Here is a 19861-nt window from a genome sequence, read left to right as displayed (position 1 = left end):
AGTAGACAAGTGGATTTTGAAAATCCTCATGACAGCTAGACCCCCAAAGTTTTCCTGTGGGTTGAAGATACACTATATGAACACCTTTGGGATGAACTGCAATGCCAACTGTGCCCCAGGCTTCCTTGCCTGACATTATGCCTTGTCTTACTAATTGTCTTGAGGCTGAATGGGCAAATCCCCACAGCCATGTTCCAACATCTAGTGGAAAGCAGTACCAGAAGAGGGGAGATTATTATAAATGCAAAGGGAGGACTAAACCTGAACTAAGATGTTCAAAAAACAAATATTGGTATGATGGTCAGGTGGCTACAAACATTTGGCCCTACAGTGTATATTCAGTGGACCATAAACGGAAAGAATCAACAATAAACATGTACCCACCAATGAATTTGCAGATAACATATCATATTAAAGGGAGCTATTTTATTGGACATGTGCTTTTAACGCATTTCTTCAACAGACCTAACCAACCACCAAAATGCACTCTTTACCACATGCCAATTAACATATATATATATACACACATACACATATTTTCTGTGAAGTCTTGACATACAGTATTGGTGATGACAGCAAATAGGCTATGCTAGATTGATAATATGTTTGTATATGTTGACTTATGGATCAAAATTGGATATTAATTCTAAATTCTCTAGATTTTCATGTTATGGTGACCCCAACAGTCCAACTGAATGCTAATCGTCTCTCTCCAAATTTTTTTATAACAATACACGATTTTGTTTAAAGTGCACCTATTATGGCTTTGAAACTATCCTAATTTTGTTTTAAAGGTCTCATACAATAGATTTACATGCATCCAAGGTCAAAAAACATTTTAATGTGCTTATAATTTAAATTACAGCATTACCTTTCCCCCCGGTGTCACAAACGACTCCTTCAATGATCTGTTCTAAAGGATTAATTCTAAACTCCTCCTTTCAGAGAGCATACTCTGCTCTGATTGGTCAGATGTCCCATTCTGTTGTGATTGGTCTACTGCTGTCAGCATGTGTTGAAAAGGAAATGCCCACTACCATAATGAGTTTCAGCTGTGTTCTCGAGCAACCAGTGAAGACCAGAGGCGAACCTATGTACGTTAATACAGGAAGTATTAATTAAGTCTGGAATTACTAACGACTCATTTCAGGTGTTCAGAATCGGTTCCTTCTTTTGGGAGTTAATAACTCCGTTTGTGGTGCACTTAGATTTTTGAAACTTTGCAGGTGTTTTTACATTCATAGACAGCTATATAACACACCTCGTGACAGGTAATATTTGAAAAACCATAATAGGTGCACTTCAAATACAAACTATGTTATAGATTTTTATTTTATAACTTATTCATTTTCGAGTGAGTAAAAAAACAGTTTAGATTTCCTAACATTAGTTTTCCAGCACAAAATTAAAAGGTAAAGAAAAATGTTTGTATGTCAATAAAGAAAGCAGCATATTCATTTAGAAACCACTTTTCAGATAAAAAAAAACAACATAATGAGGGCGCCCTGGGACATAAAGTGGTCAGCCATGCCACCTTCAACATTAAAAATTTTAATTATTGCTTTGTAGTTTGTAGGGGTCCACTCACTGGTCCAACAATGGTATCCAATGACATGGTAGAAGGATTCCCACTAATCGTAGGGTTGGCGGTTCGATTCCTGGCCCACATGACTCCACATGCTGAAGTGTCCTTGGGCAAGACACTGAACCCCAAGTTGCTCCCGATGGCAAGTTAGTGCCTTGCATGGCAGCTCTGCTACCCTTGGTGTGTGTGTGTGTGTGAATGGGTGAATGAGACACAGTGTAAAACACTTTGGATAAAAGTGCTATATAAGTGCGCCATTTACAGTATTAAATTTGTCATTCCAATTCTGTTTGACTCTCTCTTAAATTAAATCTGACTCCAACTGTAAAAACCTCAATGTTGTATTTGTTTCCTAGGTATTTGTATTTTGATACTTTTAATCTTTCACATTTGATTAATTCTAGTTTATTCTACACTTTAAATTTTGCCCGTAAATTCAGATTCCATGTCACTCAGAGTCTCGCGCTGGCCATGTACGTGGATCTCACGGTTACAAACTCGCCAGTCTTGGTCATTAGCCAGAGGTAATTGACCAATACTATTTAGATGGCTGCCCCATGCTTGCCCTTTTCTAAAAAGTACTTTGTTTAATCCCCTTAGATAGTAACACTTAATTATAGTAACGTTATTTGTAGTCAGAGGTCATGACTACTAAAATTTACAGAGATAAACCAATAATATCTGAGTTAAAATTAGCTTTACATAATCATGCCATAGTTTCCTATGTACACATTAACTAGAAAAATATTACAATGACCAGAGATTTAGACTTCACCCTATTTAGACTTGTTCGATCAACTTTATGTTGTCCTAAACGGAAATTCCCTATCAAGCCTGTACACACTAAGTACACTTAACTTAACGCCAAGTTGTTAGCCTGGACTCAGTTGGCATACCCCAATGCTCCACCTAAACCTGAATTTTAGCCTGTACTAACCTGGTCATAGATTTGTGGTAACAAGGACTTAACGTAATCTACTAGAGACAATAATTTCAGAATATAATCAAATCTAATAATTTATTTAACCAGGTATGAACACATCCAAATCCAATACTACTATTAATAATAAGAAGAAAGAATTACATTTAACATAACATTCCAATAAAATTCAAAACATAATAATACAACATAAGAAATTCAAAACTTGCATAGCTGGTATATAAAATAACTAAACACAGTAATTGTGTTGAGATCTGTCTACAGATTCCCAGAATCTTTGGCCAGCTCTCCCCTAAATACCCTGATGCTTTGTGGGTCCACCAAATAGTGTTGTTTGTGATGACCATTTGATGTTTGTGGAAGGATGTACCTTATTTACATACAGGAGGTAATTTGAGTGAGGGACCCTAGGAGGGTATGCCTTTAACAGCATGCAATATTTTTATTTGAACTGCTGTTGAGGGAATGAGACCATGTTGTATAATCTCACTCACTGAGACCGTTTGTATAATATAGCAAACACGTATAGTCAACAGCTTATTCACATTAAAACATGTTACATTTACATTTACATTTATTCATTTAGCAAACGCTTTTATCCAAAGTGACTTACAAACGAGAAAATACAAGCAAAGCGATCAATCAAACAGAGAGCAATCAAGCAGAGAACAATACAAGTAGTGCTACCAAAGAAGATTTGTTAATTGAGTTCCAGAAGAAGCAAAGTGTGCAGAGTAGAAGTGTATGTGCCAGAGTAAATTTATTTATTTATTTTTTATGGGTTGGTTACGAGTTCACGGGAGAGGTGGGCCTTTAGCTGTTTTTTTGAAGATGGTGAGAGATTCTGTGGTCCGGTTGAGGTTGAAAGTTCATTCCACCACTGAGGAACAGTTACTTTGAATGTTCTTGAAAGGGACCTTGAGCCACGCTGAGTAGGTACTACTAAGCGTCTGTCATTGATTGATCGCAGATTGCGTGAGGGAACGTAAGCATTCAGGATAGTTGAGGTAGGAGGGTGCTGTTCCAGACAAGGTCTTGTAGGTGAGCATCAAGGCCTTGAATTTGATGCAGGCGGCTATAGGAAGCCAGTGAAGGGAGATGAAGAGGGGTGTGACATGGGTTCTCTTGGGCTGGTTGAAGATGAGGCGTGCTGCTGCATTCTGAATCATTTGAAGGGGTTTGATGGAGCTGGCCAGGAGGCCCGAGAGTAGTGAGTTGGAGTAGTCCAGTTTTGAGATAACAAGAGCCTGGACTAGTATCTGTGTAGCCTGTTTGGTGAGGTAGGGTCTGATTTTCTTCATGTTGTACAGGATGAACGTACAGGATTGTGCAGTTGTTGAGATGTGGTCCGTAGAGGTCAAGCTGTCATCGAGAATCACCCCAAGGTTCCTGGCCATCTTGGTTGGCTTGAGTGAGGTTGAGTCGAGCTGTAAAGTGAGGTTGTGGCTGATTGAGGGACAGGCTGGGATGACGAGAAGCTCAGATTTTGCCAGGTTGAGCTTAAGGTGGTGTTCCCTCATCCAGACCGAGATGTCCGACAGGCAAGCAGAGATATGTGCAGAGACGGATGGATCGTCAGGCTGGAAGGCCAAATAGAGCTGGGTGTCATCAGCATAGCAATGATTTGAGAAGCCATGAGATGCAATCACCTGCCATAGAGATGTAGTGTAGATAGAAAAGAGCAGTGGACCCAGAACTGACCCCTGTGGAATGCCAGTTGTGAGTTGCTTAGTTTCAGAAATACCTCCCTCCATGATACTTTGAAGGATCTGTCTGAGAGATAGGATTCCACCCAGCGCAGAACCATTCGGGTGATGCCCAGGCTGGAGAAAGTTAACAGGAATATCTGATGGTTCACAGTATTGAAAGCAGCAGAGAGGTCGAGTAGGATGAGGACAGATGATCTAGAGGTTGCTCTTGCTAGTCATAAGGCTTCAGTGACGTTAAGCAGAGCAGTCTCAGTGGAGTCTCCTTGTCTCCTTGAAGCCAGACTTCTTGGTGTCCAGGAGGTTGTTCTGTGTGAGAAAATTGTAGAGTTGATTAAAAACGGCTATTTCAAGAGTTTTGGAAAGAAAAGGGAGGAGGGAAACAAGTCTGTAGTTGTCAACCACAGCAGGGTTAAGTGATGGTTTTTTAAGCAGTGGGGTAACCCGAGCCTGCTTAAATGAGATAGGGTTTGTCCCAGTAGAGAGTGATGTGTTAAAGATGTGTGTGAGTGCAGGTAATAGTGTGGGAGAGATGGACTGGAGAAGGTGAGAAGGGATAGGGTCAAGAGGACAGGTTGTGGGACGGCTAGAGAGGAGGAGTTTAGAGACATCAGTCTCTGAGAGGGGAGAGAAGGAAGTCAGTTTGGAGTTACATGGAGGAGGAGCCGGTCTATGCTTGTCTGGGGTTGAGAACTGGTCCCTGATTGATGTAACCTTGTTAGAAAAGAAAGTGGCAAAGTCATCTGCAGTGAGAGAGGTAGGGGAAGCAGGAGGAGCTTCTGAGAGCCAAGGGCTAGAGGGTGATGTGCGAGCAGGTCTGGAGGTTAGGCGGCGGATGCTGTCAAGAGAAGATGTTAGGGTGGAACATAGCAAGTCATTTGTGGTGTTTAAGTCAAGTGAGGAGAGGTGGCTATCAGAGGGAAGTAAGGTTGTGACAATGGAGGAGAAATGTGAAAGGGAGAGAAGCAAACCTGTACCACCCCCTCATCTGTTGGGACATGAGGTATGGAAGAAATTGAAGTTGGAGGCTAGGGCAGCGGGTGTTCTCAGCATGGATCCAGGTCTCAGTCAGAGCCAGCACACTGAGGTTGGAGTGGGTTGCAAAGGCAGGAATGAAATCAACAGATTGGCAGTTCCAAAGTCTGATAGAGAATGAGAGGGAATTTGCAGAGGCCACATTCAGAGAGCGTAGGTTGTCCAAGTTGCGTACTTTTCTGGGAGTCTGCGTCTGTGGCAAATAACAGGGATAAACTGATGACACATGTTTGTGTTAGTACCTGTGTAAACAGGTAAACAGCAAGAGAAATAAAGGGGAAAATTTTTCTGACACCTGCTTATCACCGAGAGCCAATATTTACATCCTTGCAAAAAGCCATTCACAAACTTTTTGCGAACTGGCTAACTGAGATTAATACATAATATCTATAAGCACCAGCACTCACTACAGCAACTGATATATAATATTTTTGATCAAACATGTTCTATCAGAATGTAAGGTATTTGGTAATTTGGCCAATGCAACAAATACTTCTTTAAAGCTAAATCCTTAAAGTTCTAATTTTAAACAATATACTCTTTTTAAATAACTAATGATTTGAATTAATTAAAAGTCACAGCAACAGCATTCACATACTTATGGTAAGACCCAGATTGTTTAGGGGGAAGGCAACTATTGTTAATGTTATTAGCATAAAAAAAATGTTAATGTTCCTACAAACTGATGAAGTGTTGACTATGAATAGTCCCTTTTGTGGTCAATATGATAATACAACGACCCAATAATGGGGCACTTAGCTATTTGAATAAGAGGTCAAGAATACTTATATGCATATGTATAAGATATATATATATATATGAGGTGCAAAATATATATCAATCAGAAGATTATCATTTGCATATTTTTGCAAATTGCACGTTTGCAGCCTCCACCTGCGTCCCTAACAGGAAATGGGGTAAACAACAGAAGAAGTACTTCAACACAGTGAGTAAGGGTGCCCTCTAGTGGCCTAGCGTTTAACTGCCCCTGGTGGCTATGACACATACTTCGTACGGACACTTAGGTTAGAAACAACATTTATGGTTAGCACATTTGCCTCACACTTCCAGGGTTGGGGGTTCCCGCCTCCATCCTGTGTGCATGGAGTTTGCATGTTCTCCCCGTGCTTCAGGGATTTCCTCAGGGTACTCTGGTTTCCTCCCCCAGTCTACAGACATGTACTGTAGGTTGATTGGCAAATCTAAATTGTCCATAGTGTGTAAGTGCGTGTGATTGTGCCCTATGATGGATAGGCTCCAGGCTCCCCGCTCCAATTTTATATATGATTGCATATCACAATATCTGCATCAAGCTGGTAACTCACTGACATTATCAAACTGTTGCATTTATTGTGTTGCTTTTCCAGGCTTTTACTGCACCTTCTTTCAGTTGTTGTTTGTTTTGGGGGGTCGCCTGTTCAGGAGGTTAAATGCATGCTCAACTGGGTTAAGGTGTGATGATTGACTTGGCCACTCTAAAACCTTCTACGTTTCCCCCAGTCCACAAGCAGCCATGCAAGCCCAAGCCATGACACTACCTCCACCATGCTTGACTGATGAGCTTCTATGTTTTGGATCAAGAGCAGATTGATTCTTGATTTTTTCTCCACAATTTGGCCTTTCCATCACTTTGTTAGAGGTTAATCTTGTTTCCAGAACGTTTGTGGCTCATCTCTGTATGTGAATTCCAATCTAGCATTCTGATTCTTACTGCTCATGAGTGGTTTGCATCTTGTATACCAGACCTCTATATATCTGCACTTGAAGTCTTCTTTGAATGGTGGATTGTGATACCTTCCCCACTGGCCTGTGGAGATGGTTGGTGATGTCACTGACTGTTGTTTTTGTTTTTTTTTTCTTCACAGCTCTCGCAATATTTCTGTCATCCACTGATGTTGTTTTCCTTGGCAGACATGTTCCATGTCTGGTTGTTAGTACACCAGTGATACATTTCTTTTTCAGGATCTTCCAAATTGTTTTATTGGCTACGCAACATGCTTGCACAATGGCTCTGATAGATTTTCCCTCATTTCTCATTTATTTTTTTTCTTCAAAATGCCTTGCTTTTCTCCCATTGACATTGATTTACCCTTTTTAACAATAAATGCAGTCTGCCCAGACAAAACCTAGGGGTCGACATTCAGAGTAGACATTCAGAGCTATGAATTGTTTAAACAGTCAATTTAACAGGGCACAACTGGGCAGCAAGACACAACTATCAGTCACATATTCCAATATTTTTGATTGGTTGAAAAAATGGATGGGTTTAAACAAAAAGGTGTTTAGATGTAAATATGATGAAATGAAAGCTGAAATTCTGATCTGTCGTCTCATATTCATCTTTCGATTTCAAACCCAAATGTCTAATGTATAGTAAAAAAATAGAATTGGCCTTGCTGTTCCAATACTTTCAAAGGGGATTGTATATATACTGTATGTATGCATGTATACAGACATGTAATTAAAATCACCTGCCTAAAATTGTGTAGGTCCCGCTTGTGCTGGCAAAACAGGTCTGAGCGGTCGAGGCATGGACTCCACAAGACCTCTGAAGGTGTGCTGTGATATCTGGCACCAAGTCATTGGCAGCAGATCCTTTAAGTCCTGTAAATTGCGAGATGGGGCATCCATGGATTAGACTTTTGTTCAGCACGTCCCACAGATATTTTCACATATTTTAACAGATTAAACCTTGAGGTGGTCTTGGTGCTAGATTCCACAGCACAGCTTCAGAGGTCTTTTGGATGTCCATACCTCACAGGTCACATATGTTTTGGCGGCACAAGAGGAACCCACACAATATTAGGGAGGCGATTTTAATATTATGGCTGATCTGTGCATTTTGTAAATATATTGCTGCTTGAATAGTCCTAGTTTTGATTATCACAATAATCACTAAAAAATCATTTAATTTAAAATATGGCTTCCACTCTCAGTATTTGGCAGCTTATAAAATAATTCTTATTTACAGCACATCCTGTTATTTTACATTTTATTTATTACCATTATTTTGCATTTTCTTTAATTGTTTGTTTCTTTAAAAGTATACACCTGTGTGTGATTAACAGTGTTCTTTTTGTGTGCTGGAATCTTGAGATGTAGTGGTACAAAGCAGTGCAAACTGATTTGTTAGCATTTTGCTGAGCTTCTGTATGTGCGATACACATACACACAGATGGCTCAGGGACGATTTAGTTTCTTTAAGAAAAAAATAAATAAATAAAATTTTATATATATATATATATATATATATATATATATATATATATATATATATATATATATATATAAGTATTTGACCCCTCTGCAAAACATGGCTTAGTACTTGGTGGCAAAACCCTTGTTGGCAATCAGAGAGGTCAGACGTTTCTTGTAGTTGGCCACCAGGTTTGCACACATCTCAGGAAGGATTTTGTCCCACTCCTCTTTGCAGATCTTCTCCAAGTCATTAAGGTTTTGAGGCTGACGTTTGGCAACTCGAACCTTCAGCTCCCTCCACAGATTTTCTATGGGATTAAGGTCTGGAGACTGGCTAGGCCACTCCAGGACCTTAATGTGCTTCTTCTTGAGCCACTCCTTTGTTGCCTTGGCCATGTGTTTTGGGTCATTGTCATGCTGGAATACCTATCCACGACCCATTTTCAATGCCCTGGCTGAGGGAAGGAGGTTCTCACCCAAGATTATGGTACATGGCCCTGTCCATCGTTCCTTTGATGCGGTGAAGTTGTCCTGCCCGCTTATCAGAAAACAACCCCAAAGCATAATGATTCCACCCCATGTTTGACGATGGGGATGGTGTTCTTGGGGTCATAGGCAGCATTCCTCCTCCTCCAAACACGGCGAGTTGAGTTGATGTCAAAGAGCTCCATTTTGGTCTCATCTGACCACAACACTTTCACCCAGTTGTCCTCTGAATCATTCAGATGTTCATTGGCAAACTTCAGACGGGCATGTATATGTGCTTTCTTGAGCAGTGGACCTTGCGGGCGCTGCAGGATTTCAGTCCTTCACGGCGTAGTGTTACCAGTTGTTTTCTTGGTGACTATGGTCCCAGCTGCCTTGAGATCATTGACAAGATCCTCCCGTGTAGTTCTAGGCTGACTCCTCACTGTTCTCATGATCGTTGCAACTCCACGAGGTGAGATCTCGCATGGAGTCCCAGGCCGAGGGAGATTGACAGTTCTTTTGTGTTTCTCCCATTTGCGAATAATCGCACCAACTGTTGTCACCTTCTCACCAAGATGCTTGGCAATGGTCCAAGCCCATTCCAGACTTGTGTAGGTCTACAATCTTGTCCCTGACATCCTTGGAGAGCTCTTTGGTCTTGGCCATGGTGGAGAGTTTGGAATCTGACTGATTGATTGCTTCTGTGGACAGGTGTCTTTTATACAGGTAACAAACTGAGATTAGGAGCACTGCCTTTAAGAGTGTGCTCCTAATCTCAGTTCGTTACCTGTATAAAAGACACCTGGGAGCCAGAAATCTTTCTGATTGAGAGGGGGTCAAATACTTATTTCCCTCATTAAAATGCAAATCAATTTATAACATTTTTGACATGCATTTTTCTGGATTTTCTTGTTGTTATTCTGTCTCTCACTGTTCAAATAAAGCTACCATTAAAATTATTGACTGAACATTTCTTTGTCAGTGGGCAAACGTACAAAAACTGCAAGGGATCAAATACTTTTTCCCCTCACTGTATATATATATATATATATTTATATTTAGACTTCCATACTGTTGCTTCCAACAGCACAGCCCAAAGAAAAATAATCAGACTCGGACTCTCTCTCTCACTCCTGCCTCCTTCATTCTCCTCACGGCCAGGGTGTCACGGTGTCTTTTTTCCTTTGCATTAATCTTCATAATGGTAATATCTTTTTAATTTTTTTTTTATTTCTTTACAGGTAGATGAGGATGAGCCCCTGTTCCTGAGTCTGATTAATGATTTGTTCCCGGGGATCAGTCTGGATAAAGCTGGTTACCCTGAGCTGGAGACAGCTATTAGCAACCAGGCTGAGCAGGCAGGCCTCATTGCCCACCAACCATGGATGCTCAAACTGGTACAGCTCTATGAGACTCAACGAGTAAGACACGGTCAGTCATAACTTTTACTGTGTTTACTATTTTACAGAATCTTACAGGTGTGTCAGAATGCATAGTCAAGATTTAAGGTGGTTCACTGCCCTTAGTTGAACCTACTGGTGTTTTCCTGTAACAGGTGCTGCAACAGTGTCATGGTTTGGGGAACCTTAACAACAAATGTGCATGCACTGCCACTGACCTCTTTCTAATCAACAACAACTAAAACATGAGAATAAATAGTGTAGTGTATTTCAAATATGCTCAATAGAAAAATATGATATGAAATATGATCAAAGAGATGTTTTTAATTTAAAACAATGGAGGATTAAAGACAGTGATTTAACAAACTCATGAATGCTTTTTCATACAGAACAGTGGAAATATGATGCACAATGGGCTGCATGTCAGGTATTTCCCTCTAGCTCAGATTGCAAAAAAAGTCTTTAAATTTTTAAAAATTTAAAATTGTGATCCTTGGAGATATTTTGGCCACTTTAAACATCCTCTTCACAGTGCGTTGAGACAATGTAGACACACATCCAATTACAGGTTGATTCATAACATTTCCAGTTGACTGGAACTTCTTAATTATTGCCCTGATAGTGGAAATGGGCATTTTCAATACTTGTGCTATTTTCTTGTAGCCACTTCCCATTTTGTGAAGCTCAACATGTTTTTGCCACACATCACAGCTATATGCCTTGGTCTTACCCATTGTTATGAATGACTAAGGGAATTTGCGCTGTGTTACCTCTTATTTCTACCCCTGTGAAACAGGAAGTCATGGCTGAACAAAATCCTGTTCCTAATCACCCAGGTGTACTATACTTCAAATATATTTTTCTCATATGAATTCATAGGGGTGCCAATCATTTTTGTACACCTATATTTAACAAAGATATTTTTTGATAAACTTATGTTGTGTATCAATTGTTTGATATTCATGAGACCAGCATATTTTTGTGAATTATTATTATTAGTATTTTTTAAATTGTTTAATCTTTTGTAAAAAAATAAAAATAAAAAAATTAAAAAAAAGAATTTCCAGAGCCTTCTTTGCTCATATTTACCAGTGGTGCCAATATTAATGGAGGGCACTGTATTTTCAAATACCCTGAATAAAATCTAAATTTAATGCTGCAAAAAATGCCTTTCTTGAAACAAGATTTTTTTTGCTGCCAATGAGGTAAGCAAAACTGACTTGGTAAGAATTCTTGAGAATAGCATAAATATCTATTTATAGTCAATAGTCACTAAAAATGCTATTGGAGCTTAAAACTAGACCAAAATGCCCAAATTTAAACAAGCTTTGCTTATTACAAGCAATAAAAAAATCAGTTATTCAAGATAGACTTCTTAAAATGGGTATTTTGGTCTCTTGATTGAGCTGACTTAGAATTTATACCTTAATCTAAGATCAAGTCAAGTCAAGTAGGTTTTTATTGCCATTCCTCTTTATAGCTTGTACACTGGAACAAGATGACATTCCTCAGGACCATGCTACAACACGGAACTGTGCGCAAGACTACATAAAGTGCAAATACAGTGCAAAAACAGTCTGAGACAATTAATAATTACCAAAAAAAGGGAAGTGGTAGCTCAGCATTTAAGACTTCTGATCAGAAGGATGTGAGTTCAAATCCCTGCACTGCCAAGCTGTCGCTTAATAAAAAAAAATAAGTGACTGTCTTAAATTAAGGCACCAGAAGCATTGTTATTTTTAGCATTTTTATTGAAACAGGGAAAAAAATACAGTGTCAGGGATTGTAGAAGGTGGTGGATGCAAGCACAGATTTATTTTAATAAAGTGCAATACAAACAACCAAAACTGTGAACACAACCCATACACGTAACAATGGACACAAGGCAAAAATATGCAGCCTGAGACATGACAACAACAAAAGCTTGACAGTTAGGTGCTGAAAAACTAGGGCTGTGTCCAAATATCCTTATTACCCTACTACAGAGTAGGCAAAAAGCAGTACGCCAAAGGAGGAGTATGTCCAAATTCTCAGTATTCAGAAAACTGTAGACGAGAAATAGCTTTATGACCTACTGTTTCTGCCTTGATTCTGCAGTATCGAACCACTGGACAGTGTGTCTACTGTGCTATCCCATAATGCAACAGGACTAACATGGAAGAACTGTCAGAATCCGCTTAGTATGTCTAGATTTTATTCACGTTTACCACATATACTGATCAGTACATACTGTAACAACAGCTGAGCAGTAGGTACTGAATTTAATGCAGTAGCTATTGTCACAGTATGCAATTTCAGATGCAGCCTAGAACTTCTATAGGGGTGCGTATTAGGGGTAACACAGAACAGGTGGGAGTGATCAGTGGGACGTGGCATGGTCATGTGACATGCTGGGGCAGATGGGTAATATAGTTTAGTATGGATTTCAGCATATCCATGACACATAGCTGCTTCATTGAAAAATGAGAGTTGTGCAAGTGGTCTTACATTTACATTTATTCATTTAGCAGATGCATTTATCCAACACAACTTACAAATGAGGAAATACAAGCAAAACGATATATTAAGAAGAGAACAATACAAATAGTGCTACCATACAAGATTTTAGAGAAGCAAAGTGTGCAGGACATAGGTGTAAGAGTCGGTGTAAGTGCAGAATGTTTTTTTTTAGTATATAATGGGGAGAGGCAAATGTTAAATGTTCAAAGAAGAGGTACAGTGAGGGAAAGAAGTATTTGATCCCCTGCTGATTTTGTATGTTTGCCCACTGACAAAGAAATGATCAGTCTATAATTTTAATGGTAGATTTATTTGAACAGTGAGAGACAGAATAACAACAAAAAAATCCAGAAAAACACATGTCAAAAATGTTATAAATTGATTTGCATTTTAATGAGGGAAATAAGTATTTGACCCCCTCTCAATCAGAAAGATTTCTGGCTCCCACGTGTCTTTTATACAGGTAACGAGCTGAGATTAGGAGCACACTCTTAAAGGGAGTGCTCCTAATCTCAGCTTGTTACCTGTATAAAAGACACCTGTCCACAGAAGCAATCAATCAGTCAGATTCCAAACTCTCCACCATGGCCAAGACCAAAGAGCTCTCCAAGGATGTCAGGGACAAGATTGTAGACCTACACAAGTCTGGAATGGGCTACAAGACCATTGCCAAGCATCTTGGTGAGAATGTGACAACAGTTGGTGCGATTATTCGCAAATGGAAGAAGCACAAAAGAACTGTCGATCTCTCTCGGCCTGGGGCTCCATGCAAGATTTCACCTCGTGGAGTTGCAATGATCATGAGAACACTGAGGAATCAGCCCAGAACTACACGGGAGAATCTTGTCAATGATCTCAAGGCAGCTGGGACCATAGTCACCAAGAAAACAATTGGTAACACACTATGCCGTGAAGGACTTGAAATCCTGCAGTGCCCGCAAGATCCCCCTGCTCAAGAAAGCACATATACATGCCCGTCTGAAGTTTGCCAATGAACATCTGAATGATTCAGAGGACAACTGGGAGGAAATGTTGTGGTCAGATGAGACCAAAATGGAGCTCTTTGGCATCAACTCAACTCGCCGTGTTTGGAAGAGGAGGAATGCTGCCTATGACCCCAAGAACAGCATCCCCACCGTCAAACATGGAGGTGGAAACATTATGCTTTGGGGGTGTTTTTCTGCTAAGGGGACAGGACAACTTCACCGCATCAAAGGGACGATGGACGGGGCCATGTACCGTCAAATTTTGGGTGAGAACCTCCTTCCCTCAGCCAGGGCATTGAAAATGGGTCGTGGATAGGTATTCCAGCATGAAATGACCCAAAACACACGGCCAAGGCAACAAAGGAGTGGCTCGAGAAGAAGCACATTAAGGTCCTGGAGTGGCCTAGCCAGTCTCCAGACCTTAATCCCATAGAAAATCTGTGGAGGGAGCTGAAGGTTCGAGTTGCCAAACGTCAGCCTCGAAACCTTAATGACTTGGAGAAGATCTGCAAAGAGGAGTGGGACAAAATCCTTCCTGAGATGTGTGCAAACCTGGTGGCCAACTACAAGAAACGTCTGACCTCTGTGATTGCCAACAAGGGTTTTGCCACCAAGTACTAAGTCATGTTTTGCAGAGGGGTCAAATACTTATTTCCCTCATTAAAATGCAAATCAATTTATAACATTTTTGACATGTGTTTTTCTGGATTTTTTTGTTGTTATTCTGTCTCTCACTGTTCAAATAAATCTACCATTAAAATTATAGACTGATCATTTCTTTGTCAGTGGGCAAACGGACAAAATCAGCAGGGGATCAAATACTTTTTTCCCTCACTGTAGGTCTTTAGCTGTTTTTTGAAGATAGTGACAGATTCTGCTGTACAGATTGAGGTTGGAATTTCATTCCATCGTTGATGGACAGTCAGTTTGAAGGTGCTGGAAAGGGACCTCGTGCCTTACTGAGTAGGCAATATTATTTTTCTTTTTAGAAAAAAATAAAAAATAAGAGTCATTTCCCAGGAACAAGGCTTTTTTACTTCCTTGAAATTCCTTTTTTGTGGTATACCTGCTTCATTGAAAAAGTGAAGTTGTGCAAGTGGTGTTACTCTTAAAATAAGGAAAACAATCTTGTTACTCTGCTGGGATATTATGTAAATCATCATTATAACTTGTTACTAGTTAAGTCTAGCACAACGTTAGCTGGAATATCTTAAGAAAAAGTTAGATATATTTTCTTAAAATTACTGATTACTGTTCTAATGCAAAACATGCTTGACAAGATTATTTTTCTTTTTACACAAAAAATAAGACTAATTTCCCAGAAACAAGGCTTTTTTACTTTCTTGAAATTGCTTTTTTGCAGTGTACCTTACCCTAACTGTAACGATCCTGGACGTAATGGAGATTAGGACGGATGCAAATGCAGATAAACACGATTTATTAATAAGGCAGGCAGACAAATCCAAATCGTAATACAGAGACGTGGTCAAGACAGGCAAAGGGTCAGGCGATTGGCAAACGGGCACAAACTGGACTAGGCTGGAATCAAAAACGAGGTCATGAGAAACAAGGTCAAAACACGAAACATAAAATGAGAACCGGGAAACGAGAAACGAGAAACAACAGCTTGGTAATGAGAACTCAATACTGTGCACAGGGAACGAGGGGTTTATATCACAAACGTAATCATGGGTAAATACGGACAGCTGAAACCAATGTAGACACACCTTCGGACCACAACCAATGACTAAACAGGGGATGGAGATAGAACATAATCAAAACAAACAAAAGTCTCCATAGCAAACAAAGTCACAGTAATCAACAATCGAAAAGCGTGCGTTCGCTGAGCGCTCGCGCACCTGGCTCATGCACGCACGCATACTCTGGCTTTCCGAGCACGCTGCAAGCTGCAGCGCTGTCTCAAGGGGAAATCGTGACAGTAACTGTGGATTGAACCCAGGTTGTTGGCATGCTGGAACAGCCATATTGCCACTGCACTATTCTAATGTATGTTTTAATCATGTTAATGTAATACTATAGTTATCAGCGCCAACATCTTCATGAGATTTCATAATGTAATTGGTTTATCTCTAAAAAAAAAAAAAAAAAAAAACCCTATAGGAATCCTGCAGGATTTAAATTTTTCTGCGGAATGTTTGCTGGTAGGACAGATTGCCAAACTGTGCAGGATATTCCTATAGGTTTTAGGATGGAGCCATCAGTACTATAGAAAAATGCAAGGTTGTCCAGCACACTTGCTGCACAAGGGAAAAATCCTGCAGGATTTTATAATTCCTGAAGCGCTGCTGCACACCGCCTGCAGAAATAAAATAAAGTTCCCAAGTACTTAATCTATCCTGTAGGACAACTTTTATTTCCTGTCAATGAAAGAAAAAAATGACACGTTAAGTAGCTGACGAAATGTATTAAAAAATGGCAGATCTGGGGAAAAAGTGGGAAAAACACTCTGCTTAAACACCCTTTTAGTAGATATGTATTCATACTCATTTTAGGATAATAAGACATATTTTAGTCATGAACGACTCTGTGTTTTCATGAATCGGTTGAGTAAATGATTAAACGCACAAAAAGTAATTCACAACGCAGAAAAGATGCTCGCTTTCTGCACGTACTGGTGTATCCATGTTATTTATAGGAAGTAAATTAACCTTTTTTGTGAAAATATTCGATTCACTGAGATGACACCACTTTTTGGCACTGTAGTCACATAGTTATTCGAATACATGAATTCAACTGCCACCAACTGTCGTGTGTCCATAGAGGTATAGTTCTACTTTTATTGCATCATTTCCCGTGGTGATACGAAGCTCTGCTCACTGGCGGGCTGGGCTGGTGAGCCGTGACAACATGAACCTCAGCAACTGCTTTTAGTCAGGTTTGGGGTCCTCTAGGCTAGCAAAATATAACTGTCAGAACACAACCTTGATGGACTGTTTATCATCGCTGGAGATTTCAACCATGCCAGTCTCAAATCAATGCTATATCTTGTTTACACAATCAAACCCGGTGTGTACCGGGCGGAGCCCCACCCCCACCCTGTCCCCACCCCACTCAGACCACATCACTGTTATACTAATCCCAGAATGCAGACCACTCGTGGGACTCTCCAAACTGGTTTTATAATGATGATATGCTTAAGGAATTATTACAATGGTTATAGGCCTATACAGTAAACAGTAAAAATATTGTCAAACACATTAATACAAAAATATATTTATTTAGTATTGTAGCCTACCTTAAAACTTTTCCAGTCTGTTCTTGTCTGCTTTCCAGTGGTTGTAGATTTTTTCCAGATTTATAGGGCCCTCTACTTGTGTAGACTGGATTCTCATTAGCTGATTTAGTGGGTGGTCTCAAGTCGGTTTCGTGATTTTACCTTGATATGATTAATACTGAAACCGTGTTCACAGTCTGCATTTGACAATTGGAATGTACCTCAAATGTCAATTAGCTGTAAAAGCTCAGTGAACTCCTCACTTTTTTATCTCAGCAAATGGCCACAGAGCTCCCATCTTCCGTTTTTCTTTAATAGTGAACTTGAAATACTTGTACTGCTGACAGATACGCTCTGTGATATTTCTTCTTTTTGTTTTGTCATTTCTGCTCACTGGATGCTCGCCTACTCTGTAACCAGTAAGTTTTTGTGCGCAGCCCTCATCCTCACCACATTCTACAGAGGAACCATTGAAAAGCATCCTGAACAGCTGCATCACTGCCTGGTTCGGAAATTGTACTGTATCAGATCACAAGACCGTGCAGAGTATAGTGACGACAGCTGAGAAGTTTGAGAAGTAAATTAAGTTTCATAAAATATCCCCTTTTTAAGTTTTAATAAGAAATTAAAATGACAAACTTAATATTAAAACCTCAATTTTAGCCAAGAGTAATAATAAGCACCAATAATCTGAATGTCATTTAATGAGAGAAGGAACTCTGAACTACAGTTCCCAGCAGCCACTGCATCACAGCCTGAATCACGTTCCTGTTAACAAGCACTCGTGTATATAGCCACTGTTTGCACTGCATTTTTTGTCTTATATTTGTCTTTCTTTGCTTTTGTCCCTGTTACTGTTCTTTGGTTTATGTTTAGTCTTTGCCATAGTTTTTTGCCTCATAGTGTCTTTTTGTATTTTGTTTGTTTCTTTATTAAACTTGCATCCGTCTCCACCTTAGAATCGTGACACTGAATGCTTAGTTCTGAATAGTTTGGCTTCTTGCAATATCAAAGTAATAACTACAACAAAGTACAACAATGTATTTAAAATAGCCTAATAAATTACTTAATACTGTAAAACTATTAACATTAAATATAATCTTCCTGCCTAGATGTAAAGTCTTGGGGCATTTACAAATGTGTAGATCTTTTTTTTTTTTTTTCTTTTCAGAAACTTTGTTACAATAGCTACTGTATGTTTCTGTCCAAGTTGCAAATTAAATTTATTCAAAAACTTGGACTATTGGATAAAACATTTGAGAATAAAGCACTATTTCCATCCCATGTGTTCAAGACAACAAATGATAAATGGTCTGCACTTATATAGTGTTTTTTTTTTTAACCTTAGCAATTCCAAAGCACTTTACACTGTGTCTTCTTCACCCATTCACACACCAATGGTAGCATAGCTGCCATGCAAGGTGCCAACTTGCCATTGGGAGCAACTTGGGGTTCAGTGTCTTACCCAAGGACACTTGGGCATGTGGAGTCATGTGGGCCGGGAATCGAACCGCCAACCCTACGATTAGTGGACAACCCGCTCTACCACCTGAGCCACAGCCGCTCAAAATTGACACTTCCAATTGTTGCAACCAAGGAAACCACTGTCTCTTCATTCCAATATAATAAATTTCTTGCGCTATCACAAACCTCATGTTACCCTGCGATCAGAGACATATTCCTGTTATTTGGGAACGGAATTGTGTGAGAGAGTTCTGGGAGGTAATTATACCAAATCATTTTGATGATAGACTTGATAGGCTCAAGCATTTCTGAATAACAAAAACAACATTTGAGATGCTGTCTAACAAGATTGATCTGCTGGTTAGTCGGTTATGCCGACCCACTGTGCCCCAGTTCCAATAGAAAAACACATTTCTGAGCCAAATTATCCAATCACATGATTTACTATAGCAAAGTCACGTTACTTTTTTGATGCACGTTATGAATGAATATGATGAATTTATTTGGTAAATGTGCTTACATTATAGTTTATCTGCATTCCTTCTTATAGGAATAAAAAAATGATCCGCCTCAGTTGAGCGCAAGTTTTTTATGCGCATTTTTTGCATCTCCTGCTTCATCAACCTGCATGTTACACAGGTTTCCATTCCATCCAAACAGGAACAGCTCATACAAGTCAAGACAAAGATAGAAGAAGACAAAGATAGACTGATTAAATATGTGGAATCAAGTTCCTGCTTGGTTAGAATGAAAACCTGCAGCCATACTGGCCCTTTTTGGCTAAGATTGGGCACCACTGATTGAGTGCCTTTAAGTCATCAATGATATTAAAGCTTTTAGGAATACAGTTATAGAATGCAGTATGACTTTTCACTGACACATTTGAGCATATTTTTGAAAGTTTGATTCTCTTTGACAGGTATAATGACACTAGGTCCCAGTGGAACAGGGAAAACAACCTGCATTCATACTCTGTTGAAGGCTATGACAAACTGTGGCACTCCACACAAAGAAATGAGAATGAACCCTAAGGCCATTACGGCTTCCCAAATGTTTGGTACTCTTGATGTGGCCACAAATGACTGGACAGATGGAGTGTTCTCCACACTGTGGAGGAAGACTCTGAAAGCGAAGAAGGTAAGAATATTAACTGTCTATTGTAAATCTGCTGGTAGTTCGTTTTTGATAATCTTGATTGGTCATAACAGAAACTGAAATATAAAGCTCTCAGAAATTCCCAGAAATATGTTTTGCAACCCAATATATGTCTGACATCTGTAGGTTATAATCATCAACCATTTGTAAACAATGCTACTGAGTGATAAAACAAAATAAAATATCTGGA

The 19861-nt window shown here is 39.5% G+C and overlaps 1 protein-coding gene and 1 long non-coding RNA gene across 3 annotated transcripts in view; one reads left to right on the top strand and one right to left on the bottom strand.

Annotated features, from left to right (window-relative positions):
* Positions 1 to 1045, bottom strand: part of LOC108268566 (uncharacterized) — a 6725-nt gene extending 5680 nt beyond the window's left edge. The window contains exon 1 of the long non-coding RNA XR_001813334.3: positions 872 to 1045. This is a non-coding gene — a long non-coding RNA (uncharacterized LOC108268566). The remainder of the gene's footprint in view (positions 1 to 871) is intronic.
* dnah5l (dynein, axonemal, heavy chain 5 like) overlaps positions 1 to 19861 on the top strand; it is a 277853-nt gene that overhangs the window by 129364 nt on the left and 128628 nt on the right. For both annotated transcript variants that reach the window (XM_047154071.2, XM_047154066.2), the window contains 2 exons: positions 10174 to 10363; positions 19436 to 19653. In XM_047154071.2, the coding sequence (XP_047010027.1) occupies positions 10174 to 10363; positions 19436 to 19653 (408 nt within the window). The remainder of the gene's footprint in view (positions 1 to 10173; positions 10364 to 19435; positions 19654 to 19861) is intronic.

Source organism: Ictalurus punctatus, chromosome 1 (assembly GCF_001660625.3).
Source record: "Ictalurus punctatus breed USDA103 chromosome 1, Coco_2.0, whole genome shotgun sequence".
Taxonomy (NCBI): domain Eukaryota; kingdom Metazoa; phylum Chordata; class Actinopteri; order Siluriformes; family Ictaluridae; genus Ictalurus; species Ictalurus punctatus.
The sequence above is the reverse complement of the archived record's forward strand: the minus strand, read 5'-3'. Positions and strand labels throughout refer to the sequence as shown.